Source organism: Ahaetulla prasina, chromosome 1 (genome assembly GCF_028640845.1).
Source record: "Ahaetulla prasina isolate Xishuangbanna chromosome 1, ASM2864084v1, whole genome shotgun sequence".
Taxonomy (NCBI): domain Eukaryota; kingdom Metazoa; phylum Chordata; class Lepidosauria; order Squamata; family Colubridae; genus Ahaetulla; species Ahaetulla prasina.
Window position 1 is genome coordinate 220433705 of NC_080539.1, and position 22647 is coordinate 220456351.

At 37.7% G+C, this 22647-nt stretch overlaps 1 protein-coding gene across 2 annotated transcripts in view; it reads left to right on the top strand.

Annotated features, from left to right (window-relative positions):
• Positions 1 to 22647, top strand: part of LOC131202395 (sodium channel protein type 2 subunit alpha-like) — a 58923-nt gene that overhangs the window by 15796 nt on the left and 20480 nt on the right. The window contains exons 10-17 of one of the 2 annotated variants that reach the window (XM_058191342.1): positions 2583 to 2864; positions 3552 to 3569; positions 4335 to 4631; positions 7444 to 7576; positions 10152 to 10390; positions 11005 to 11178; positions 13366 to 13722; positions 15569 to 16018. In XM_058191342.1, the coding sequence (XP_058047325.1) occupies positions 2583 to 2864; positions 3552 to 3569; positions 4335 to 4631; positions 7444 to 7576; positions 10152 to 10390; positions 11005 to 11178; positions 13366 to 13722; positions 15569 to 16018 (1950 nt within the window). Of the gene's footprint in view, positions 1 to 2582; positions 2865 to 3551; positions 3570 to 4334; positions 4665 to 7443; positions 7577 to 10151; positions 10391 to 11004; positions 11179 to 13365; positions 13723 to 15568; positions 16019 to 22647 lie in introns of both variants that reach the window. The other variant, XM_058191350.1, reaches the window with a different exon arrangement.

Here is a 22647-nt window from a genome sequence, read left to right on the forward strand (position 1 = left end):
GAGGAAGGTTTGGAAAGTAAAAGAAGGTAGAAGAGGGAAGAGTGTTAAAAAGGGGGGTGGTGACTGGGCAAGCCCGACTAATTGTATATAACTGTACATTGGATGAATTATTTGATATGATTGTAAAAATAAAACTTTTTATGAAAAAAAAAAATGCTTTTAAAGGGTTAAAACAAGGCTCTGAGGATCGCAGCTGAAGTGCCTAATCGTCAGAGGCTCTTTTTTTACTTTTAAAAGCATTTTTTAAAAGGTAAAAAAGCTGAAGCCTGCTAGGCAAAAAAAGGGCGGTATAGGCAAAAAATGGGGGGTGGGGTTTCGTGGAGGGGGGAGAAAGAAAGAAAGAAAGAAATAAGGGAGGGAGGGAAGGAGGGAGGGAGGGAGGGAGGGAGGGAAGGAGGAAAAGGGAGAGGAAGGAAGGACTACAAATCTGGCATTAGACACAGCTTCAGAGGATAATCCAGGACTGGAAGGGACCTGGAGGACATCTAATCCAACCCTGTTCCAGCAGGACATTGTTAGTGAATTTTTGTCTTTTGATCCCCCAGTCACATAGCCACGCCCACCCAGTCAGATGATCCCCCACCAAGCCATGCCCACCAAGTCACACCCACAGAACCGGTAGGAATGAAATTTAGATTTCACCACTGGACGGTAGGCACGCTGGTGCGCTTCCTACTCTTACGAATGGGGTGAGGGCTACAATAGACAATATAAGGTAAAAGTTTTGGGGATTTGGGGAAGAAACCACAGAGTCAGGTAGTGCATTCCAGGCATTGACAACTCTGTTACTGAAGTCGTATTTTCTGCAGTCTAGTTTGGATCGGTTTACCATGAATTTCTATCTATTGTGTGCTCTTGTATTGTTTTGGTTGAAGTAGTCATTGGCTGATAGCTCATTGCAGCAGATGATTTTATGTACTATGCTTAGGTCAGACCAAAGACGGCGAAGTTCTAAGTTGTCTAAGCCCAAAATTTTGAGTCTGGTGGCATAAGGTATTTTGTTGCCAGCAGAGTGGAGGAGTCTTCTTGTGAAATATCTTATCATTATGTCTTGCCTTTATCAACCATATAGAAAGCATATGAATCATATGGCATCTGTCATCTGTCAAATAACATTTGTAGTACAGTTGCAACACCAACAAAGATGATAGGAAATTAAGGGCATTACTTAGTGTTATTGTCCTTCATAAGGATGGGATTGAGTCCCCAGAGCTTTAGAACCAGACAGGTGCTCATGCAGATGAAAAGAACACTATTACAATATTACGTACAGAACATGAAATATAGTACCTTGGCTTAGTTAATGATACACATAGTGTTAACACACAACACACAGGCTAGATTCTAATTATTATTATTATTATATATCAGCTAAATATTTACAGGCAGACTTACGACCACAACGGAGACCCAAATCTGTGTGTCTTAAGTGAGACATTTGTTAAGGGAGTTTTGCTCCATTTTATGACTTTTCTAGCCTTAGCTGTTAAGTGGATCACTGCAGGTGGTTAAGTTAACAACACGGTTGTTAAGTGAATCTGGCTTCCCCATTGACTTTGCTTGCCAGAAAGTTGCAAAAGGGGATTACATGACTCCAGTAGATTCCAGACACTGCATAAATATGAGTCAGTTGCCAAGTGGCGGAATTTTGATCAATGACCACAGGGATACTGCAATGGCTATAAGTGTGAAAAATGGTCATAGGTAAATTTTTTCAGTGCTTGTTGTAACTTTGAATGGTCACTAAATGAACTGTTGTAAGTCGAGGATTACCTTAACATACTGATACATTTCAAGGGATTCATGAACTTCAATAGGGAAAAAATGTATTTTAACTGAAACTTAGCTTGTGTTGATTAAATGGCTTAATAAAGAAGCACGTATATTGTATTCCATATTGCTGTTTTTAAAATATTTTGATACCTGTAGTTGAGTATAACGATTTCCTTTGTAATGTAGTATCTATTTATGTATTTAACTTCAATGTATTTAAAAGCTTTTATATAAGAAGGTATCCATAGATGTCGCAAGACCCTCAAAGAGATCTATGAAACAAAAAGACTAAAAGCCCCTATTTTGGTGTATATTCATTTGCTAATATTTTGATAAGTGGCTCAGTGGCTAAGACGCTGAACTTGTCAATCAGAAAGGTCGGCAGTTTGGTGGTTTGAATCCCTAGCACCACATAATGGAGTGAGCTCCCGTTCCTTGCCCCAGCTTCTGCCAACCTAACAATTCGAAAGCATGTAAAAATGCAAGTAGAAAAATAGGGATCACCTTTGGTGGGAAGATAACAGCGTTACATGCACCTTTGGTGTTTAGTCATGACCACATGACCATGGAATCGTCATCAGACAGTGCTGGCTCTTCGGTTTAGAAATGGAGATGAGCACCGCCCCCTAGAGTCGGGAACGACTAGCACATATGTGCAAGGGGAACGTTTAATATTTTGATACATGCATGTTGTTGGTTTTTTGCCCACTTGTATTCTTCAAGCTGTGTTCTTTGGTAGTAATAAGCATCATGCTAAATAACTAAATTGTGTGAAAAGCACTTACACAGTTGATCCCTTCATATGATAGGCACTGGTGGCAGCAGCGGCTTATAAAGATTTCAGGGAGGATGGTGCTCTTGGAAGACTTTCCGAAACATCTTCAGAATTATCAAGCTCCAAAAGTGCTAAAGAAAGAAGAAACCGAAGGAAAAAAAGACGGCAAAGAGAATTGTCTGTTGGCGAACCTGGAGGGAACAACAAAATGTTTCCAAAATCAGAATCCGATAGTAGCATCCGAAGAAAAGGATTTCGATTTTCCTTGGAAGGGAATAGACTCACATATGAAAACAGGGTCATTTCTCCATACCAGGTCAGATATCCTGTGGGTATATCTATCCAAATTGTTGCACTTCGTGGTCTTCATGCAAGGAAAGACATATATAAACATATTGTGTCCTTCTGGGCTTCAGGTTCTTGTCATTACTTGCAGTAACTTGAGGAACTTAAAAACAATAGTCTCTTTTTGTTATTAGAAAGCCAAACAGTTAGAAAAGAGGTAGAGGATAATAGTATGAAATTTGGGAAGAAAGGAATAAGATTTTTCTAACAAAGACAGGAGAGCAGTGGTCCCCACTCTTTCTGGCACCAGGGACCAGTTTTGTGGAAGACAATTTTTCCACAGATCGGGGCGGTGCTCGTAGTGGTTTCACATGCTACCTAGATCCCGTGGATGCGCAGATGAAGCTTCACTTGCTTGCGTGGCCTGGTTCCTAAAAGTCCATGGACCAGCTTGGGGATTGGGGACCCCTGCAGCCAGGTCTTCGTTGCTATATTGGAAAGACAGAGTGGTGCTAAGTATCTGAATAGCAAAATAACCTATTTAAATGTACTGAATGGACATTTTCATGACTTATTAATAAGAACTTGGTAGCACAAGGACTCTACCAGTAAGAAGTTATCATTTCAATGGAACCACTAATTATAATTGAATTTTCCTTTAATAATATTGATGGGCCTTTGATGCAGTCAATTTGATGTATTTGGAAGTACCTTTTAGCATTTATTGAAATTTCGGGTGGGATGGGGAGAATAGTGCCCAAGGACATCACTCTTGATATGTGTCGAGCTATTGGTCCATATGTTGATTTTGAATACTTCTTAAACATTCTTTTAATTAAAAATAAAATAAAACAGCTATTGTATTTTAAAGCACTATTAACCACATTCCTAAGAAAGTCCATAAGCCTCACACAGCCGTATCGGTATTTCTAGAAAAGGAAAACAGTGGTTGTTCTCAATTTGGAAGTATGATTATCTTCACAAACAAAGGATAAGTTGAGATTATAGATGGTATCCTTGGAGGCAAGAAGATGTGGTAGAAAACAATATTTGAATGTTTTATGTTTCTTTCTCATGTTTTCTATTTTGCCAGGACTTGGTTAACCTTTTTATAATGTCTTGTGGTTCCACTTTTATGTACACTGAGAGCATATGCACCAAGACAAATTCCTTGTGTGTCCAATCACACTTGGCCAATAAAGAATTCTATTCTATTCTATTCTATTCTATTCTATTCTATTCTATTCTATTCTATTCTATTCTATACTAAACTATACTATACTTCTATTCTATTCACTTCCCCATTTCTGAGTCAAACCTGCATTCCTTTATCCCTAGGAAGCATGTCTGATCCCCATGAAATCAGTTTAGAAGTTTGATCACATCATACTTAAGATCAACTGTACTTTTTCTCTTGAAAGTTATTGCCTAGCATCATCCAACTGAGCTTTGTATATGATTTGCAAGTTTTCACTTGATGGTTCAATTTCTGTCTCCTTAGTCAATGCTGTTTCCCACAAGGCGCAATAGCAGGGCCAGCTTCTCCAGCTTCAAAGGTCCAACCACCGAAGGAGGCTCCGATGCTGATAGTGAGCACAGCACCTTTGAAGAAAACGGAAGCCGGAATGGTTCCTATTTTGTTGTACGCAGACATAGTGACCGTCGCAGCAGCAACATTAGTCAGACCATGTTTCCAATGAATGGGAAGATGCAGAGCAGTGTGGACTGCAATGGGGTGGTTTCCTTGATAGGAGGACCACCTGTGCTCCTGTCGCCTACAGGACAGCTTCTCCCAGAGGTGATAATAGATAAAGCAACTACCGATGACAGTGTAAGGAAGATTTAAGTAGCGTAGGCATGATGGGTCTCCAAAATGGAATCCAAATCCCGAATGCCTCTGCATCTTGGAAATGCTTTCGATATTGTCCCCTTTCCAGGCTTTAACACTGGGCTCCCCAAAAATAAATGGTCTGACTTCTGCTGCATGTATTTGCAAACACCGTACACACAATGGGATTTAAAGGAAAACAAGATTTAAATTAAATTAAATACAGAAGGATTTGTTGCCATGTTTACCTTTAATTTACGCTTAGCAAATACCTTCGCCTTCTTTGCTCCTTTATCTTTGATTTGCTCCTGCTCATCCTTGCCTAAAAGATCCATTATGTATGTACCTTGTTTCTAGAAGTGTCCACATGGACCTTAGTGTGTCCACATGGATCTTAGAGCCTCTCCAAAAACAGCTATTTAATGTGATTTTTTTTTTAATGTACAAAAAGGGTGAAAATTCCACTAACTTTATTTGTCTGGAGTAAACTTTTCTTGATCTTACCTCTTTATCCGGGTCTCCTACTTTTGGGGAATGCAACCCTGGCCACACAGTGTGGTAGGAGCCGTGGTGGTTAGAATGCAATATTGCAGGCTAACTTTGCCCACAGTCTGGAGTTCGATCCTGACAGGCTCAAGGTTAACTCAGCCTTCCATCCTTTCGAGACTGGTAAAATGAGGACCCGGATTGTTGGGGGCAATAGGCTGACTCTGTAAACTGCTTAGAGAGGGCTGCAAAGCGCTGTGAAGCGGTATGTAAGTCTAAGTGCTATTGCTATAGTAAGAACTGTCTTGACAGGACAGAGAAATCCTATCTTATATTCATTAACAGCCAGCAATGACTAAGTGCTATTGCTACTCAATCCCCCAAAATTGTACACCTCTGCTTAACTCTCTTCCATTGCCACAGCTGCTTCTATCTCTTTTTAATTCTCCCACTGGTATCTGTCTCATTGCCTTACCTTAACAAGAAGGCACTTCCATGCTCTGTGGCACTTCAGCCTAGTAAGGCCAATTCCTAGTAAGGCCAATTCCTGAAGCAGCAGGTCTCCTAAAAACCAGCTTTGCAAAAAAAAAAAAAAAAAGGCACAAAGGACACCAATAAATCATACTGGCTACACTGAGCGTGTATATTGGAATGCTCATGGGTTTTTGTGTGTGTGTGTGCATCTCTACATAGATAGACATAAATTTGTGTGGCGCTGCACAAATTTAAACTCGGGTAATATGATTGGGTAGAGACCATTGTAGGCAGAATGGAGGGTGAAACCTGCCTGGCTTACTATCCTTCCCTCCATGCCAGATCAAGAGAACCTTCATTTTGTTCTCTGTGAAAGAACCATTTTGTACTCAAGAGTATGTTATAAGTTTAACACCAATGTTTGCCCCTCATTAACTTCATGGTATGGTCCTCCAACTGTATAATAACTCCTTTCCCAATTTTAAAAAGGGATGCAATAAATAAATATGATCTAATCACATAACAAACGTGATTAGATCACATTTAACTATATATTGTGTTTGCAGCTCCATACAATATTATATCCCGGAGTATGTTCCTTGGTTTATGGTTGGCGTGTTGAAGCTCAGTTAAGTCATGTTTTTATTGCTAGGCAGAGCATGCAACAATGATGCACCTGGGATAAATTTGTTATTGATTTTTTAAATAATTGTTCAGAATGGATTGAAGGCCTGGAGGAGCACTGGCTCAAAAACATAATGCTGTTTGCTGAAATGACTTTTGTTGCATGACCTAATTTTTCTTTCTGGATTCCCATGTGAAAGGTGTCAGGCTATTTAAACATAAAATTATTTTTTCTAACCTCTAGCATGAATTTTCATGCTTTGATTTACATATATCGTCTTTGTGTCTTGGCAATAAGATGTATTCACGATCATTTCAATTGTAAGTGTTACAGTTCTACAGAAAATAAGACTCATATTCATGAGTACATAGAAGACAATGGGACTAAGGCAATGGTGTAGCAATGACATAGTGTTGAGTGAGCCTACCGTTTTCTGGAGTTTTTCCCTTATTGGGCAGTATTTTAACTTTTTTCATTTTCTTTTCTTAATATTTGGGTATGTGCCACCAATATTTCTAGAAACCAAAACCTACCTTACAGTATAGTTTCTGTATATACTCCATTTCAAAATAGCAGGAAACTATGCCTACAGATTCTACTTGGAACCAAAGAGGATCTGAAAAACTAAATTTTAGTTTTAGAACAAGGCTATAGATCAGGACTGTCAAACTCACGGCCCATGGGCCAGATGTGTCATGCACTCACCACGCCCACACCCAGTTTAGTGAAGGGGGAAAAGGTCCCAATACGTCACGTGACGCTGCCGTGATGACATAAGTTTGACACCCCTGCTATAGATCGATCCCTGCTAAAGTCTGGATCAAGAACCTAATCCGTAATCCTGATCCAAGCGCGACTTTGGGAAACTTGAAATATAGTTTCAATTATTATAGAAGAGAGATATTCAAAATAACATACAAAATTTGCATGTGAGCCCTCAAGAGCTCCTGAGGTGCAGGGACATTTCTAAACTAAAAGGCTAAACTGGCCTGTTGTAGAGGTGCAGGTTTAGTTGGTTACGTGTAACAAGCATAAAATACGTTCTACAGTTGACTTACGTTTAAGCTTAAGAAGTACAGAAAGATTCAGGTGCATGTGCAATAGCATGAACTTCTTGAAGTTATTTGTGTTGGGTTATAGTTCTAGTATAGATCTCCATTATCATATTGATAATTTAGTCTTCTTACTTCACTGTAGGCTACTGCTTCTGAGATGGAAGGCAAAAAGAGGCGGTCCAGTTCTTTTCAGATATCGATGGATTTGCTGGAAGACCCCACCGTAAGGCAAAGAGCAATGAGCATAGCTAGCATTATCACAAACACAATGGAAGGTGGGTCTCTGCGTATAGCTGTGTGCCTAGCCTAGCAAATCTGCTATGAAACTTTGGTTTACTTCTCTGTTATGGATTAGGAAAGCTTTATAAAGCTAATAAGGCACTAATCAAGTTTAAAAAAAAACCCTGTGCTTTATTAGGCTTTGCAGAGATTTGGAATCAATAGACAAAATGTAATTCAGGATGTGCATAACACCTGTAAAATTTTAAAACGCACTCCATTTTCTTGGAGAGGGGTCTTTATGGGTCTGCTGATGTGCCATCATTGGAAAAGGTGTTCTTGGCTTTAGGTGTTTCTGGCTGGTACTACAGATTTAAGTGGAAGCAATTAAGAAAAGAAAATGGATATGATGGCAGTACTGGTAGATGGTAAAAAGTAGATGGTAAAACATTCATTGCTTTGTGCCTGCATAATCACAGGAAAATTGCTGAATTGGCGCATTCACAATCCAAATCAAATTGGGCTGTCAAACTCGATTTCATTGAGGGCCAAATCAGGGTTGTGTTTGACCTTGGAAGGGCAGGGGAGGCACAGCCCGGGAGAGTAGCCAACTTGATGTCACTAGTGTCGGGAGCCTGTGGTGGCTAAGTGCCCTGCCAGAGAAAATGGGCTCCTGAGCTCCGTTTTTGGCTGCAGTGGCCTCCGGCAACCCTCTCCCAGCGAAAATGCACATGGTCCTCCTGAGCTCCATTTTGGCTGGCAAAGGCACCGTGGGCCGATCCTTCACTGTTTCAAGGGCGGCCCCACAAAGCCAGATCCAAGCACCACAAGGGGCGGATCCAGCCCGCAAGTCTTGAGTTTGACATCCCTGAACAATTCACTTGGGTGGGCCTACAATCCCTCTCATGCATCCTTCGGTGTGCTTTAGGAGAGTCAATTGAACTATCTCATGTTTCTCAAGATAGCGTTTTTTTTTTCTTAATAGTATATTGTATAATGTAAACTTTGTTTGTTTATAATATGCTGCCCACAAACAAAGTGACTCTGAGCGGCTTACAAAATGATAAGCAGTTAAAATTGGTCATGTCAAACACCGGGGAAATCAGGAGATTCAGGCAGTTCAAATGAGTATAAAGATTCATTACAAGCTTAAGCTCTCTACAAGAATCTGAGCTATTAATGGTCAAGGGAAATTAGCGGGAGTTAAGAAAGGCATTCAAGGTGGGCTGGACTTAAATCTCTTGTGGGCATGCAGAGATTCATGACTGATGACACGTTTGATCCCTCTCTCCAACTCAGCCTGGTCATCTCCTACAGGTAAGACTTAAATTAGAACTAAAACCAAGAAGATGGATAAATTGAGAGTGAAGTCCTCTCTCTTAAGTATACTGATAGTCTGCCTATTAAAAAATAAATAGTACACTGGATTTGTTTTTAGAAGAGGATTTTTTTAAAGTACTAGAATAAACCGTGACAGAGCCTTTATTAACACCTAATTTTAATTTAGGTGTCTTGTTATAGTAAGGAAGAAATAGAGGATGAAACAAATTCTACACACCTCTTTGTTTGAATGGAAGCCACAATTAGATCAATGCACAGTTCTCCATATACATTTGAGAGCCTTACACCGTTGTTCTCTGATATGGCTGCAACTGAGCAACGGGGTGCAGGTCGTAGAGTCTCCAACTGGGACAGGATGGTTCCATCATTTTTCCAGTCATCATGCTCAAGATGATGCAGGATATTTTTCAATAACAGTTTTGGGATGTACCTGTTCCTGTTGAAAGAGGCTCTACTCACAATTGACTGACACAGAATCATGCCCTGGTCACCTCCTGGGTGGGACTACTGTAATGAATTCTACATGGGGCTGCCGTTGAAGAATATCTGGAAATTTCAGCTGGTGCAAAATATGGTGGCTTGGGCAGTTGTGTGTGCCCCTAGAATGGCACAAGTCATATCTTTGCTCTGTAAGCTTCATTGATACCAGTTTGTTTCCAGATACAATTCAAGATGTTGATTTTGAAGCTCTTCATGGCAAGGAGCCAAGTTAGTTAAAGGACTACCTTCACCCAGTTACACCTGCCATCTGTAAAAGAGTTTTATTTAGTGTGACCCAGGAGATGGCCTTTTCTGCTGTGATGCCCATTCTGTGGAACACCATCCCCACTCCCTCATCTCTGTGGTGAGATTGACCCCTTCCTTGATATCCTTCCAGATGTCCCTCAAAACATGGCCGCTTTAGGATATCAAGGAAATGGTGGTCTAAAAAGATGGCTGCATCATTTTTTCCCTTATTTAATAAATAATAATATTGCCTGATGTATTTTTAATTGTAATTGTTTTAATAGTTTGATTGTACAAGTAGTTTTTTATTGTGCACTTCCTACAGTTGCTTTTCTGTGTGATGGCAATAAATAAACAAAATATCCAGCACTTCATTTTCTGTCTTACCAGTTGTTACAATATCTGTGAAATAGGATTGCCCTTTTAAGTAGCAGTATTTGAAATGTGCTATGACAGAAAATTCATAGAAATGAACCTGCAATCAGATTTTAATGTAAATGTAAATCAGATGAATGTAAATCAGTATAAGGTGGGTTTTTTTTTTCATGTTTTCAATTCTTTTAGAACTTGAAGAATCAAGACAGAAATGTCCACCATGCTGGTATAAGTTTGCCCACAGTTACTTGATTTGGAATTGCTCTGATAGGTGGTTACAAATAAAGAGTATTATTCATTTAATTGTGATGGATCCATTTGTTGATCTTGGAATTACTATCTGCATTATTTTAAATACACTATTCATGAGCATGGAACATTATCCAATTGACGACTCCTTCAGTAGTGTTCTTAAAAATGGAAATATGGTAAGTCAAATAATTATAAATATAAATAATTTTATAATTCATAAATCTGCTAAAGTCTAAGGAAGTTTCCAACTTTTTGAAAATATAAATCTGAAGTAGTCATCAGTGCCTTTTTATCGGGAATCATCAATATAGCAAATATTGGTTTTTTTCCACCACAGTATTGAAATCCTTCCTGAGATTAACTCTGGAGTTTATTTTATGGAATATGTGTGTGTTTCCCATTGCCCTGTTCCTTCTTTTCAGAATTATAGTTACAACCTTAGGACTATAAAAGGGAGTGCTGTTCTGATTGAGAATTGTGGAAGTTGAAGTCCCGCGCAACCAGAAGGCTATTTTTGTATGATTGAAAGTTGTTAAATAATGTTGTTTTCAACAAACCCTCCCATGGTTCATGCCCTATCCTTTGGTGTAAGTTCTCCTGTACTTCAGCTCTTTTAAAATTATGTCAAGCCATGGATTTCCTCAGTTGGAGCTGGAGAACAGATGAGATTTAAACATTTGTTTCTGTCACTGTATTTCAAGTATTGGTTCTTGAGCTGTATGCCTACAAACAACAAAACAATGCATGAAGTTTTCATGGGAATAACTAACTGATTGCATTCTACATTTAGGTTTTCACTGGAATCTTCACTGCAGAGATGGTCCTCAAAATAATTGCCATGGATCCTTATTATTATTTTCAAGAAGGCTGGAATATTTTTGATAGCATCATTGTATCCCTGAGTTTAATGGAGCTGGGTCTTCAAGATGTGGATGGATTGTCAGTCTTAAGATCTTTCAGACTGGTAAATATCTGACCTGTAGAGGGATTTTTTCCCCCAGCATAGCTGCAATTTTCCTTAGGATAAAAATCGTTCTATGTGGATTGTGGACTTGGTGGATCTAGCAGGTTGTGCAGATATCTGCAGATTAGTTTACTTAAGCAGGAAGACATAATATCTCTGGAATTGACAGACTCTGTTTATCCTATTTGGAGATTGTTATAATAGAGCAGAAGTTTTATATTAGAAAAGCCAGACTCAAATTTTTGAATCTACCAAGATCTTTATTAGAGTTTTTGCAAACACTTGGATGGAATATCCATATATACAATTATTTTCTTATAAGGAAACAGGCTGATTGGATGCACTGTCATTATATAGTTTAGTCTGCTGGGTTCTGATAAGGCAGGCCTGTCAAACTGGCGGCCCATGGGCTGGATTGCATCACATGCAGGCCATGCCTACCCCTGCTCTGCCAAGGCAAAAAATGTTACAATATGTCACGTGACGCAAACAAGTTTGACTCGTGTGATTAGGGGAGAATGAAAACTCCCTGTTGGGAAGTGCATTTTGGATGACGCAACCCCTCTCCACTAAATAAATCCCCTTCATCAGGAATAAGTTGAAAATCCTGGAGGAATCTACAGTTTACTCAGAAGGAAGCATTTTAGCCATTCTTACTAGGATAGAAAACCTATGTGGAATATGTAATGTAGAGAGAGATTACTATTCTGTTTCCAGCATTAATAGCCTCTAGCTACCTAGGATCTAACAATAGAGAACATAAGTAACCTCTGTGATAGGCAGGTGTTTGGTATAGGAAGGGCAGATTAAAAGGAAGCAGAATGAGAAATTGCATTTCCTAGAAACAAGTCAAGTTCCCTGAAGAAATTTCTAGACCATTCCGGAATTGATCACAGCCTGGATTTCACAAGCATTCAGACTGATTAGCAGCAAGCCCCTTTTAGATATAAGGCTGTCAAGTGTATGGCTTTTACCTATACACAAACACACACCATGTGTTTTCTTCTCATGACAGGACAATGGTTTCTGTTGCTAGGGAGAAGCACAGAAGTAAGGGTATAAGCCAGACAAGAGGAGCAGGGACATTGAAGGAACTCTTCCTATCTCAGATTTCCTGCTCTATTGACAGCAGCAGCTATTGGAAGGAATGGCAACTTTCTGAAATAGCTACTAGAAACTAATGAAAGAAAGACAGTTTGGGTTGCTGGGATGTTCTGTTGTCTCCAACAGCCAAAGCAGAAATCATCACAGAGGCAGCAAAGCTCCATGGCCAAATGGGAGTGTGTGGGGGGCGGTCCTGCAATGGTCCTGCAAGGGAGATGGTGCGTTTCCCAGAGGAACACTGACAGATCATCTTGATCTGGCTTCAGCCTTGATTCAGCAGCAGGCTGGCTCTACAATGGAGGTTCCATGTAAGGGCGCAACCTCTACAAAAGGTTTAACAATCCACTTTGATGCCGTGGTGAGGAAGGTCTGTGGATGAGGCCTTTGTTTTCCCTCCAAAAAATGCTGCTGGCAAAGAAAAGATATTGGATGATTTGGAGGTTTTTTTTTAAAGCATTAATATATTTTCTCAGTTTTTGCTAGCAATCAGATGCACATCAACAATAAAAAAAAGAGCAAGGAGTCTAGGAAAAACATGAATGAACATGTATTTTGTTTGGCAATTGTTACTTAAAGAAGTCTATGTTTTCAGAACTGTAACTAAAGCCCATTGTTCAGTATGTAACATGTAAGTAGAGCAGGGCACACCGACCGACTGTCCGTTCGCGCCCCCCCCCCCCGCCTTCGGATTTGGAACATTTTCTTTATTTTGTTTGTTTTATTTCAACTACATGTTTTGGTGAAGTGGGGTTCACCTTTATGGTGGCGTAGAAGCAGAGCTCTGATTTGTTATTTTTTAAAAATGGATTGGAGAATTTTAAAGTATTCTGAGAGACAGCTAACAATAAGAACTACAACAACAGCAAAAACCCACTGCTGAGAATTGACAGTTTTGCAATCTGAGAGGGTTTGCAGTATTATAAATGGGTACCAGAGAAATTAAAACAATTCTCAGACTACATGTTTACAGCTAATAGTGTGGCCTGATGGTTCTCTGCATTTTAGCCAGCCTGTACCAAATCCTCATCTATATAAATTATATATTTTTTTTCTTACATATGAATTCTTCCTTACTGTTTTCAGCTTCGAGTGTTCAAACTGGCAAAGTCTTGGCCAACTCTAAACATGCTAATAAAGATCATTGGGAACTCAGTTGGAGCTTTAGGAAACTTGACCTTGGTGCTAGCTATCATTGTCTTCATATTTGCTGTGGTTGGTATGCAGCTGTTTGGTAAAAACTATGACAGTTGTAAATGCAAAATTTCAGAAGACTGTAAACTTCCACGCTGGCACATGAATGACTTTTTCCACTCATTCTTGATCGTGTTCCGAGTTCTTTGCGGAGAATGGATAGAAACCATGTGGGACTGTATGGAGGTTGCAGGTCAACCCCTTTGCCTGACAGTTTTCATGATGGTGATGGTGATTGGAAACCTGGTGGTAAGTAACTATGGAGATTCTCAGTTATTCAGGTCACGGTTGTCTGAAATGGGCTTTTCAAAAGGCAACTGGACTTTCTTTGTTTTTTCCTTGAAGATGTTTTGCTTCTTACCCAAGAAGCTTTTTCAGAACGGGAAATAACAGTCTTCAAGGAAAAAACAAAGAAAGTCCAGTTGCCTTTTGAAAAGCACCTTTGGGACTGCTGGTAAGTATTTGTAGGCACCGCTGTATACAGCTGTTATGGGATTGTTTCTACTGTGTTGTCTGATACTATACAGCTCTTATTGTTGATGAGCTCAGCTAAGTAGTTTTGTTGAGAAAACTGCTGTTGTACATTCCCACCAAAATTTAGAGTCCATGAGAGCTACTAAGAGTACTCTTTTCAAATATCTTTTGTATAATCAGAAAGTTACAAGGAATTTCAAAGTACAGGAAGCCCTCAACATACTTCCACAATTGAGCCCAAATTTATGTTGCTTAGTGAGAAATTTGTTAAGTGAGTTTTGCCCCATTTTACAACTTTTCTCACCACATTTGTTAAGTGGATCATTGCAGTTGTTAAATTAGTAACACAGTTGTTAAGTGAATCTGGTTTGCCCATGGACTTTGCTTGTCAAAAGGTTGCAAGAAGGGATTACATGATCCAAGGACACTATAAGTGTTGTGTGACTGAGGCGATGCTGCAATGGTCGTAATGTGAAAAATTGTCACTTTTTTCAGTGCAGTTGTAACTTCTGCAATTTTAGATAGCTGTCACAGCTTTAAAGTGCTGTGATGGGCACAGTGTCGATCCTGGCATAATGCCAAATTTAAAAGTCTATGCAACTCAAATTCAAACCTTCGATTTCCTCTATTGCAATTGCAAAAATATGGTGGGAAATCTTCTTTTTGTTTCAAGTAACTGAATTACCCATTTACAGGCTTCATAAACAAAGCAAGAATATTCTTATTACTTGCCTGATGAAAACAGTAAAATATTACTACTTTACTATGTTTTAACCACCCACAGTTTGCAGTACAGACATAATGTAGTATAGACATAAAGTTAATTAATGTGGTTAATTTCAACAGGAAGGGAAACTGGTGATCTCAGAGAAGAAAGTGTGCAAATGTTTTAGAAATTACATTGGTTCAAAAAGTCACCTGTGGGGAGAAAGATAGAAAGATTCCCAATTTATCTAGCTTGGACTGTATTAGTAGGCCTGTATTTTAGTCATATGTTTGTGTTGCTTCAGTTCTTTTCTTTTTTTTTATTTCATTTTGTCACAACAGTATACAAAAACATTGTCATAAATAAAACAACATATCTTGAAAAATATATATATATAAGTAAAAAATATGCATCAACTATATTAATTTGATATAATGAAGGGAACAATAGGACAGGAACGGTAGGCACTTTTGTGCTCTTATGCACGCCCCTTTTCATCACACAGTTTCTCCTTGTTTTTTTTCTACAAGTTAATTTGTTATTTTTCAACCACTATACCATCCCATTCTATCTTCAAAAACAGTATTGATTTGGTGTTACCAACCAGTCAATTTACATCCTATTATACAAATGGTTTTTTTAAATGGGATTGGCCTCCTATTCTGGTTAAGGACTCCTCTCCCTCCCCCTCCCTCTTCCTCCACACACAAATCCTGCAAGCAAATTTGATTTCATGTCTGCCAAAGTTGAAAACCTAGAATCAGGAACTGGATTTTTTTTTTACTATGATCAGAAACTAAAAGGTGAATGCATGCAATTGGTAGAAAGTCAAAAGCAAGAAGTCAAAAAGTCAAAATGATTAACTAGAGAGGGGGGGAAAGTCTAATTAATTTATTTCCCTACTCCATCCTCCAGCTTCTAAACCTCTTCCTGGCATTATTATTGAGTTCTTTCAGTTCAGACAGCCTTGCTGCTCCAGAGCAGGAAACTGAAGCAAATAATCTACAGATTGCTATATCAAGAATTCAGAGGGGAATAAATTACATAAAGAGGAAGATATGTGAATTTGTGCAAATTGTTTTTTTGCAAAGATGCAAGGACACTTCTGGATTAAGTGCAACTGATCTACAAAACAATAAGAAAGATCAGTGCATTCCCAACCACACCATAGTGGAGATCAACCAAACTTTTGGTTATCAGAAGCCTAGAATGACTACCACCTGCATGGACAACGCTGATCACATGTCATTCATAAACAACCCAAATTTTACTGTGACTGTACCGATAGCAGTGGGAGAGTCTGATTTTGAACATTTCAACACAGAGGAACTTACCAGCATATCCGAACTTGAAGAAACCAAAGAAGTAAGGCATTATTTTATACAGTAATACTGTTTTATATGCTTGAGTTATTTTTGGGTGTATACCATAGTGCCATTATATCATATTTGTTACATTCGTCAAGGTTATGTAGTTCTAGTATTAATACACATATTTGTATTAAATTATAGACTTTCATTATTTAATCATTCAGTGTTTCAATACATTATTCCAATGCCAATCACAATATTGTTTAAACATACATAATAATACTATCATTCAATTTCTAATCTTCCCTCTTATTATTACTTTTGTCTTATTGTATAAAAATGTGTATACTAATATTCCCCCTCTCTCTTATTTCTATCCCTATTCTAACTTTTAATCATGTCACCTTTATATATATATTTTTTAAAAGTGCCATTAGATTTCTATGACTTAAATCTTTTAAAGGATTCTTAATTTTTCAATAATGTGAAATTTCTTTTTATTGGACTATTTGGGAGAAGTGCTGTTCATTCATGCATGGCCGGTAGAATTGAAAAGTAGAGCATTACAGCAATTTACTTCATTTGTATAATTTGTTTAATGATACAAGTACACAAATGACATAAATAACTAGAGAAATTTGGTCTAGTGGATATGAAGTCTGTTGTGTCAAAAGCTGGTAAGTTAGGGTTTCATTGAAATTGCTGTTTTTATCTACATATTAGTACTGACTTGTGACCATTAAACAGTGACAACCTAATTATCTTTTGATCATGTAATACAAGACTATGTATCGGGGCGGGTTTCAAAACCCATCGCTACCAGTTTGTTCGTGGGCGCACGATGCTTCTGTGCATGTCCAGAAGTGTCCAAGCGGGTGGGCAGAGCCTCTCACCGCCACTGCCGCAACCAGTTTGCCCGACCAGAGGCGAACTGGTAGCAACCCACTACTGCTATGTATGATATGTGTCCTTTCATTCACAGAATGGCACCTAACATGTATCTGCACGACAGATAAAATATAACATATTTGCAAAGAGTTGAGTGAAATACAGATTTCACACAGTCTGAAAGTTAGGGAGGAGATGTTGTGTAGAGCAAGACACACACCTTGCCAAAAATTGAAGAATTCTGTCAACATGCAATATCTACAAACTTCAAATCAATGGCTGAATTAGGTTCATTAAGGTGGCTCATTTTGGTAGGTTCAAGATGTCCCTCTAAGGGAAAAAATGGGAAATGTGACAGGACTCAAAAAGAAAATTCACACAAAAATTCAGACCTCTAGTGGCACTTGGTTTAGAAGATTACTTTAGTTCGGAAGTGGTAGTTCCTTAGTTTGGTAAGGCAAGTAATTCCCCTAGGGTGATTCAAACAATCTGAAACCACTTGTGTATTCCAAAGATTTATCACGTCTGAAATCAAAATATATTGTACTTAAATCATTAAAAAAGAGTCAGATACATTTTTAATAGGCAAAAAGTATATGTAGAAAAGATTATGGCTTTCTATAGTACAGGGAAACCACTATATCTGAAGTCTGTGTTGACTTCTCATAATTAATTTCCATAGAAACCTCAGTAACTTTTACACGTGTTTTTCAGCCCAAATATCTAGGAGATATATATCTTTAACAAAATGCTGAAATGGGCTATGTCTTGACTTAATAAGTATATGAATACAAAATGCTATTGTGTTTGAAGTAGGTAGTCAAAATTTTGAAAATAGTTAAGACGCATGGCCCCTTTGAGGCTAGTGTTAACAAAAGTAACACTTATTACAATAACAATCAGGTCATAATATTTTACTTATTTAGATTTATATTCCTTCAGGAACTCAAACTGATCTACCTAGGTATCTTTTCTCCCTCACAGTGATGTTGTGGGATAGAGACTAATCATATGTCATCCATGGTTAAGGATAGATTTGAATTTAGATCTTCCCAAACTTATGGGGAGATTAGATTATGGAACTAGGATTCCACCTGAGTGTAAGTGTAGGAAGGCAGGCAGCTAATAAATTTTACAAGTAAATAAATACCAGGTGTCTTTTCCTCCATAAGTTGGCCTGCTTCATCCTCCAAGAATTTTGAGCACGGGATGTTATTATTCACCTTCACTTCTCTATTTGTGCACATAAATGGTATCCTGCTGTCTTCCAAGTAGAGAAGCATCTTCATTGTTTATCAGCTGTTGGCAAACCCTCAATGCTGTAGGAGTTGAGGTTGGAGCCAAAAACACCATTTCCTTTTTCTCCCTCTTTCTGCCAACCCCTTTCTTTTTATCTAACCATCTAGTAAGCTGCTAAGGGAAGGCCACTTTACTGTTGCCAAAAGTCTGTTAATGAACAGAATTTATTTTCAATTTAGGTCAAGTGCCACGATGTTCTAGTACCATACATTATCTTCTCCTGCTGAACCACTTTCAGTCACAAAGGGCACTTGACACAAACATGATTAGGAGAGGAAGGGGCCGAGAATAAGGCACAAGAGAACAGTGGATGAACAGTTTTATTTTATTTTTTTGCTCCAAGTTCAGAAGCTTTGGACAAACACAGACAAACTTTACTTAGACTTTGTTAGATTAATGGAAACAATTCAGCTTCAGGCCAAATTTTACTCACATTGTCACTTTTTCTTAGTGTGATTAAGATTGGCTGCAATTTTGGGTTGTGAATATCATGTTTGGATTCAATATCCAAGTTCAGAGATGCACAGGAAAAGAAAAGGAAGGTTACTGTGAGTTATCCTACATGTCTAATATAATGAATATATTTTATTTATGTATTCATTTCCTGCCTTTATTATTTTGATAAATAACTCAAGGCAACTAACATACCTTTTCTTTCATTCTTTTATGTACACTGAGAGCGTATGCACCAAAACAAATTCCTTGTGTGTCCAATCACACTTGGCCAATAAAGAATTCTATTCTATACCTAACACTCCCTTCTCCTATTTTCCCCAGTTCTGTTTATTAAGCTGTTAAAGTCCCACGGCATCCGTGTGAATTTGCTGGAGTGCCCCAAGGTAGCATAGTTGACTTTCTTTTTTCTTATCCTACCATAGTTTTTCAAAAGGAAAAGTTCCACCCTGTAGAAAAGTGTAATACACAGATTCATTTATTTGGAATCTACTTGTTCTGGACTAACAGTTGTTATTCTGGAATTGCACTGTGGAGGTTTCTACAGATGCTAGTATTCCTTTTTGTTGATAATTGTATTGAAGTCTTTAATAAACATAGTAATTTTTTTTAAAAAATTGTTTTACAAAACATACAAAAGTTGACCCAAGCTAATAAAATGCAGAAACAGTAAATAAAGAAGAAGAAAAGGAAAAGTAAAAGTGCAGAAAGAAAGAATTAAAAAAATTAAAATCTTCCGATTTGTTTTGCAGCAAGTTTGAGTACATTTAAAAATTCTCTATTACCATATGATATTAAAAATTGATAAACTTAGTAAAAATGAATATAAACTAAAACTAGAAGAAAGAAAAATAAAAGTTCAGAAGGTACAGAATAAAGAAGAGAAAAAAGGCAACAAAGACAATAATGAAGAAATGTTTCCAACCTTTATCATACCAAGCATAAGCTAGTACGCTAACTTTTCACCCTCTTTTTAAAGTTACAAAAAAAAAAAACACCTTCTCCCTATAGCCTAACTTTTGTAAGTAAACCCAATCTAAAAATCATCATTTTTTCAATCCCAATTCAGCAAGAAGTCGATTAGGGACTTTTGCCAGAAATATCAAATAAATAGTTTATCCCTGGTCAAATAGTCCAACTTTGTATTCTTTCTCTTTCTCTCTGCAAATCTTGACTTTTAAAACATTCCTATGGCATTTCAGGATTTGATATTTCATCATTCTTTGGATTTAAAAGGAGTCTTCAGCCTACTTTGTAAATCCCGTAAAGAGGCATTGTCCAGGATTTCTTGTCACAGCTGTACAATGCCCAGATTTTCTTGATTTGCCTTTAGTACTCCTATTTTGGTAATCTCGATTTTATTGTCTTCCATGCCTTGCCCTGATTCTGTAATGTCTGTGTTAGGTAAAAGGGTTGTTTTTTTAGTTTGTATCTTCTAAACATTTATCCAATTAAGTCTGTATCCTTCCAGAAATATTAGTTATTAATATTTCAGTCCATATTTCAAAAACTTCCTTACAGATAAAATTATAATTGGCTTAGCTATTTTAACACTTTTTCTGCCTGATCCTTTAGTTCCCTCTAGTGTCCATTTGCAGGTTTCACCAAGCCTCAATTCCTAATATGGGTTTTAGTTCCATTTTAGTCATTTTACGTAAGTATATTGAATAAATTATATACTTATTTTTGAAATCATACAGCAAAAATAACCAATATTCCAAATCTCTCTAGTCTCCCATCCCATGTAAAACTTTATTAAATAAAAATCCTCTCTTTTTTTTTTGCTTTTTGCCATTACTTTTGTTTGTTTTTTTGTTTATTATTTTAAATTCTTAAATCTCTGCTTAAAATTTCTTGAATCCAAAGAAGAAAGTAAAACTTACCAGGTTTCAAATTAAGCTCCCTGCTTTGAAGATCTCTAATATTCATAAAATGGCTAAATTGAACATTTCCAAATGTAACTAGAAAGTTCTGCTGGCTTAGTGTCCTTGTGAAAGGCTTCACCGCTGAAAAGATGTTGTCTCCATCAGCTCCTGGTGCTCAAACCTGTGGGAGATACATATTTTATGATCTCCTAGAAAGAATCTGCCATTCAGAGCACTCGTGGTGATTTCTCTATCTCTTCTTCAGGAAGATTGGAAGGCTTCATCTACTAACTCATCTTTAATTCTTCACAGTAGTTGTCATCTCTATTCATTCGCACAGGTGTCTTCAGTCAGTCAAGGCTCACACCAGAAGCCACAGCAAACAATATTCATGATGTGTACTTTTTAAAAATTGAGTTTTTATTAACTTGTTATGTTTGCCCTACTTTTCACAGGTTTTTTTGTTTGAATATTGTAGTAGAAACATTTGAAGCCATTTTCAACACATTTACTGAAACAGACACCAATTATTTGTGTCTTCAACCCTGTTTCCTATCATTCTTACTTCTCACAGGACTTAAATCAAGCAGGATCAATCAAGAGTGCACACTTTTAAGCAAGGCAGATCATCATGTGTCATCTCTTTTGAACAGGTTGTCTGGACAAATCTACATGTTCAATGTTGAATAAAACTCGACTGGCATGCATGTTAATAATCAGTTTACAATATCTGCCACTTTCATCCATTGCAAATGAATAGAAACATGTATGAATTGATCTAGTTTTGAATCATGTGACTTGCATTACAGCATGATCAATGCCCAATATTCACCATGTCTGACTATTGTTACATAGCATTTTAATGCATGGTCTATGGATCCACTTTGCCTTGGATTATACATGATGGATGATAGGTCTTGGGTTTAATAGAAATTCTGATTTTTAATAAAATTATTGATTTTGGTCCAGTGGTGTTCTCTATAGGAAATAAACTATTGAACAATCCAATTGAATATTATAATGTTAAAATTATAATGTGATATTTAATTTTCTAGCATATTCAGTGGAGCTTTTTGCTAAGTTTTAGGTTTTTTTTACTTAGCCTTAGAGTAGAAAACAATAAATTGCATAGAGATTTTGATGGTATGAATTAAAGTTTTTGTCCATGCATCACTCAAGGTGGTGTTAAATTTATAACATGATTGCTACATATATAAGTGACTGTGTCCTTCTGCCTTCTGAGAAAACAATTAGAACAGGTCTTTCTATTAGTATAAAACAATACTAACTATACTAACAATGACTAACTATAACTACAACTATTACTATAGGTACTAGGAGGAAAACCCATCCTGAAAAGTGTCTGAGGTAATTTCATCTTTAGTCATAACTTGAGTGTTTTTATATCTAGAGAAAAAGACAAATTCTCTAAATTTTATTCCGGGTGGATAACTCAGAATCTTGAATTGGCCTGCACAGGCATAGCCTCTTACAGTGCCCCAGCTTCATCTGGCAAACGTTATGGCATTTCAGAGGTACCACTCAAGCACTTGTATTATTTCTATCATCCCTGCTGCCCTCCCTTTTCACTTTCCCCATACTTTCCTTTCTCCTTGCACTCCTGGCTTGCCTCCCCACCCCTCAGTCCCCAATCCTCTGCCTTTCTCCACACGTCTCTTAGCTTTTCTACCACCACAAGAAACTTGTGTAAAAAGTGGAGAACACGTTTTCACAGTTCTTGTTGAACCATTAAATTCCTCCTTCTCTTCTAACTGCTTATCTCTTCTTGCTGGCCTGACAAACTCCATTTCATAGTATTTACATATTGAGAAATTGGATTTCTTGATTCCTGTGGGTTCAGGAAACAGACACAGTTCGTCACCATGGTTACTCCCCAGAACTTTTTGCACCAAGAAGGGAGATTATTACAACTGATGGTCTTCTGGGGTTGATATAAGCTGCCATAGTCGATCACAAATCTCTTCTATGACTGATCCAGGAATGGAAGGCTCCAGGACATGTTTGCTGGGTACCATACTCAATTTAAAGGGAGGAAGGCAGGGCCTAGTGAGAAGCTGATTCAGTGAATGATGAGGGGGAAAAAATAATATCACAGGGAAAGAAGAGCTGGGATGGGGAAAGGTTGAAAAGAGGGTGAAATGAGAACTTTATTACTCTG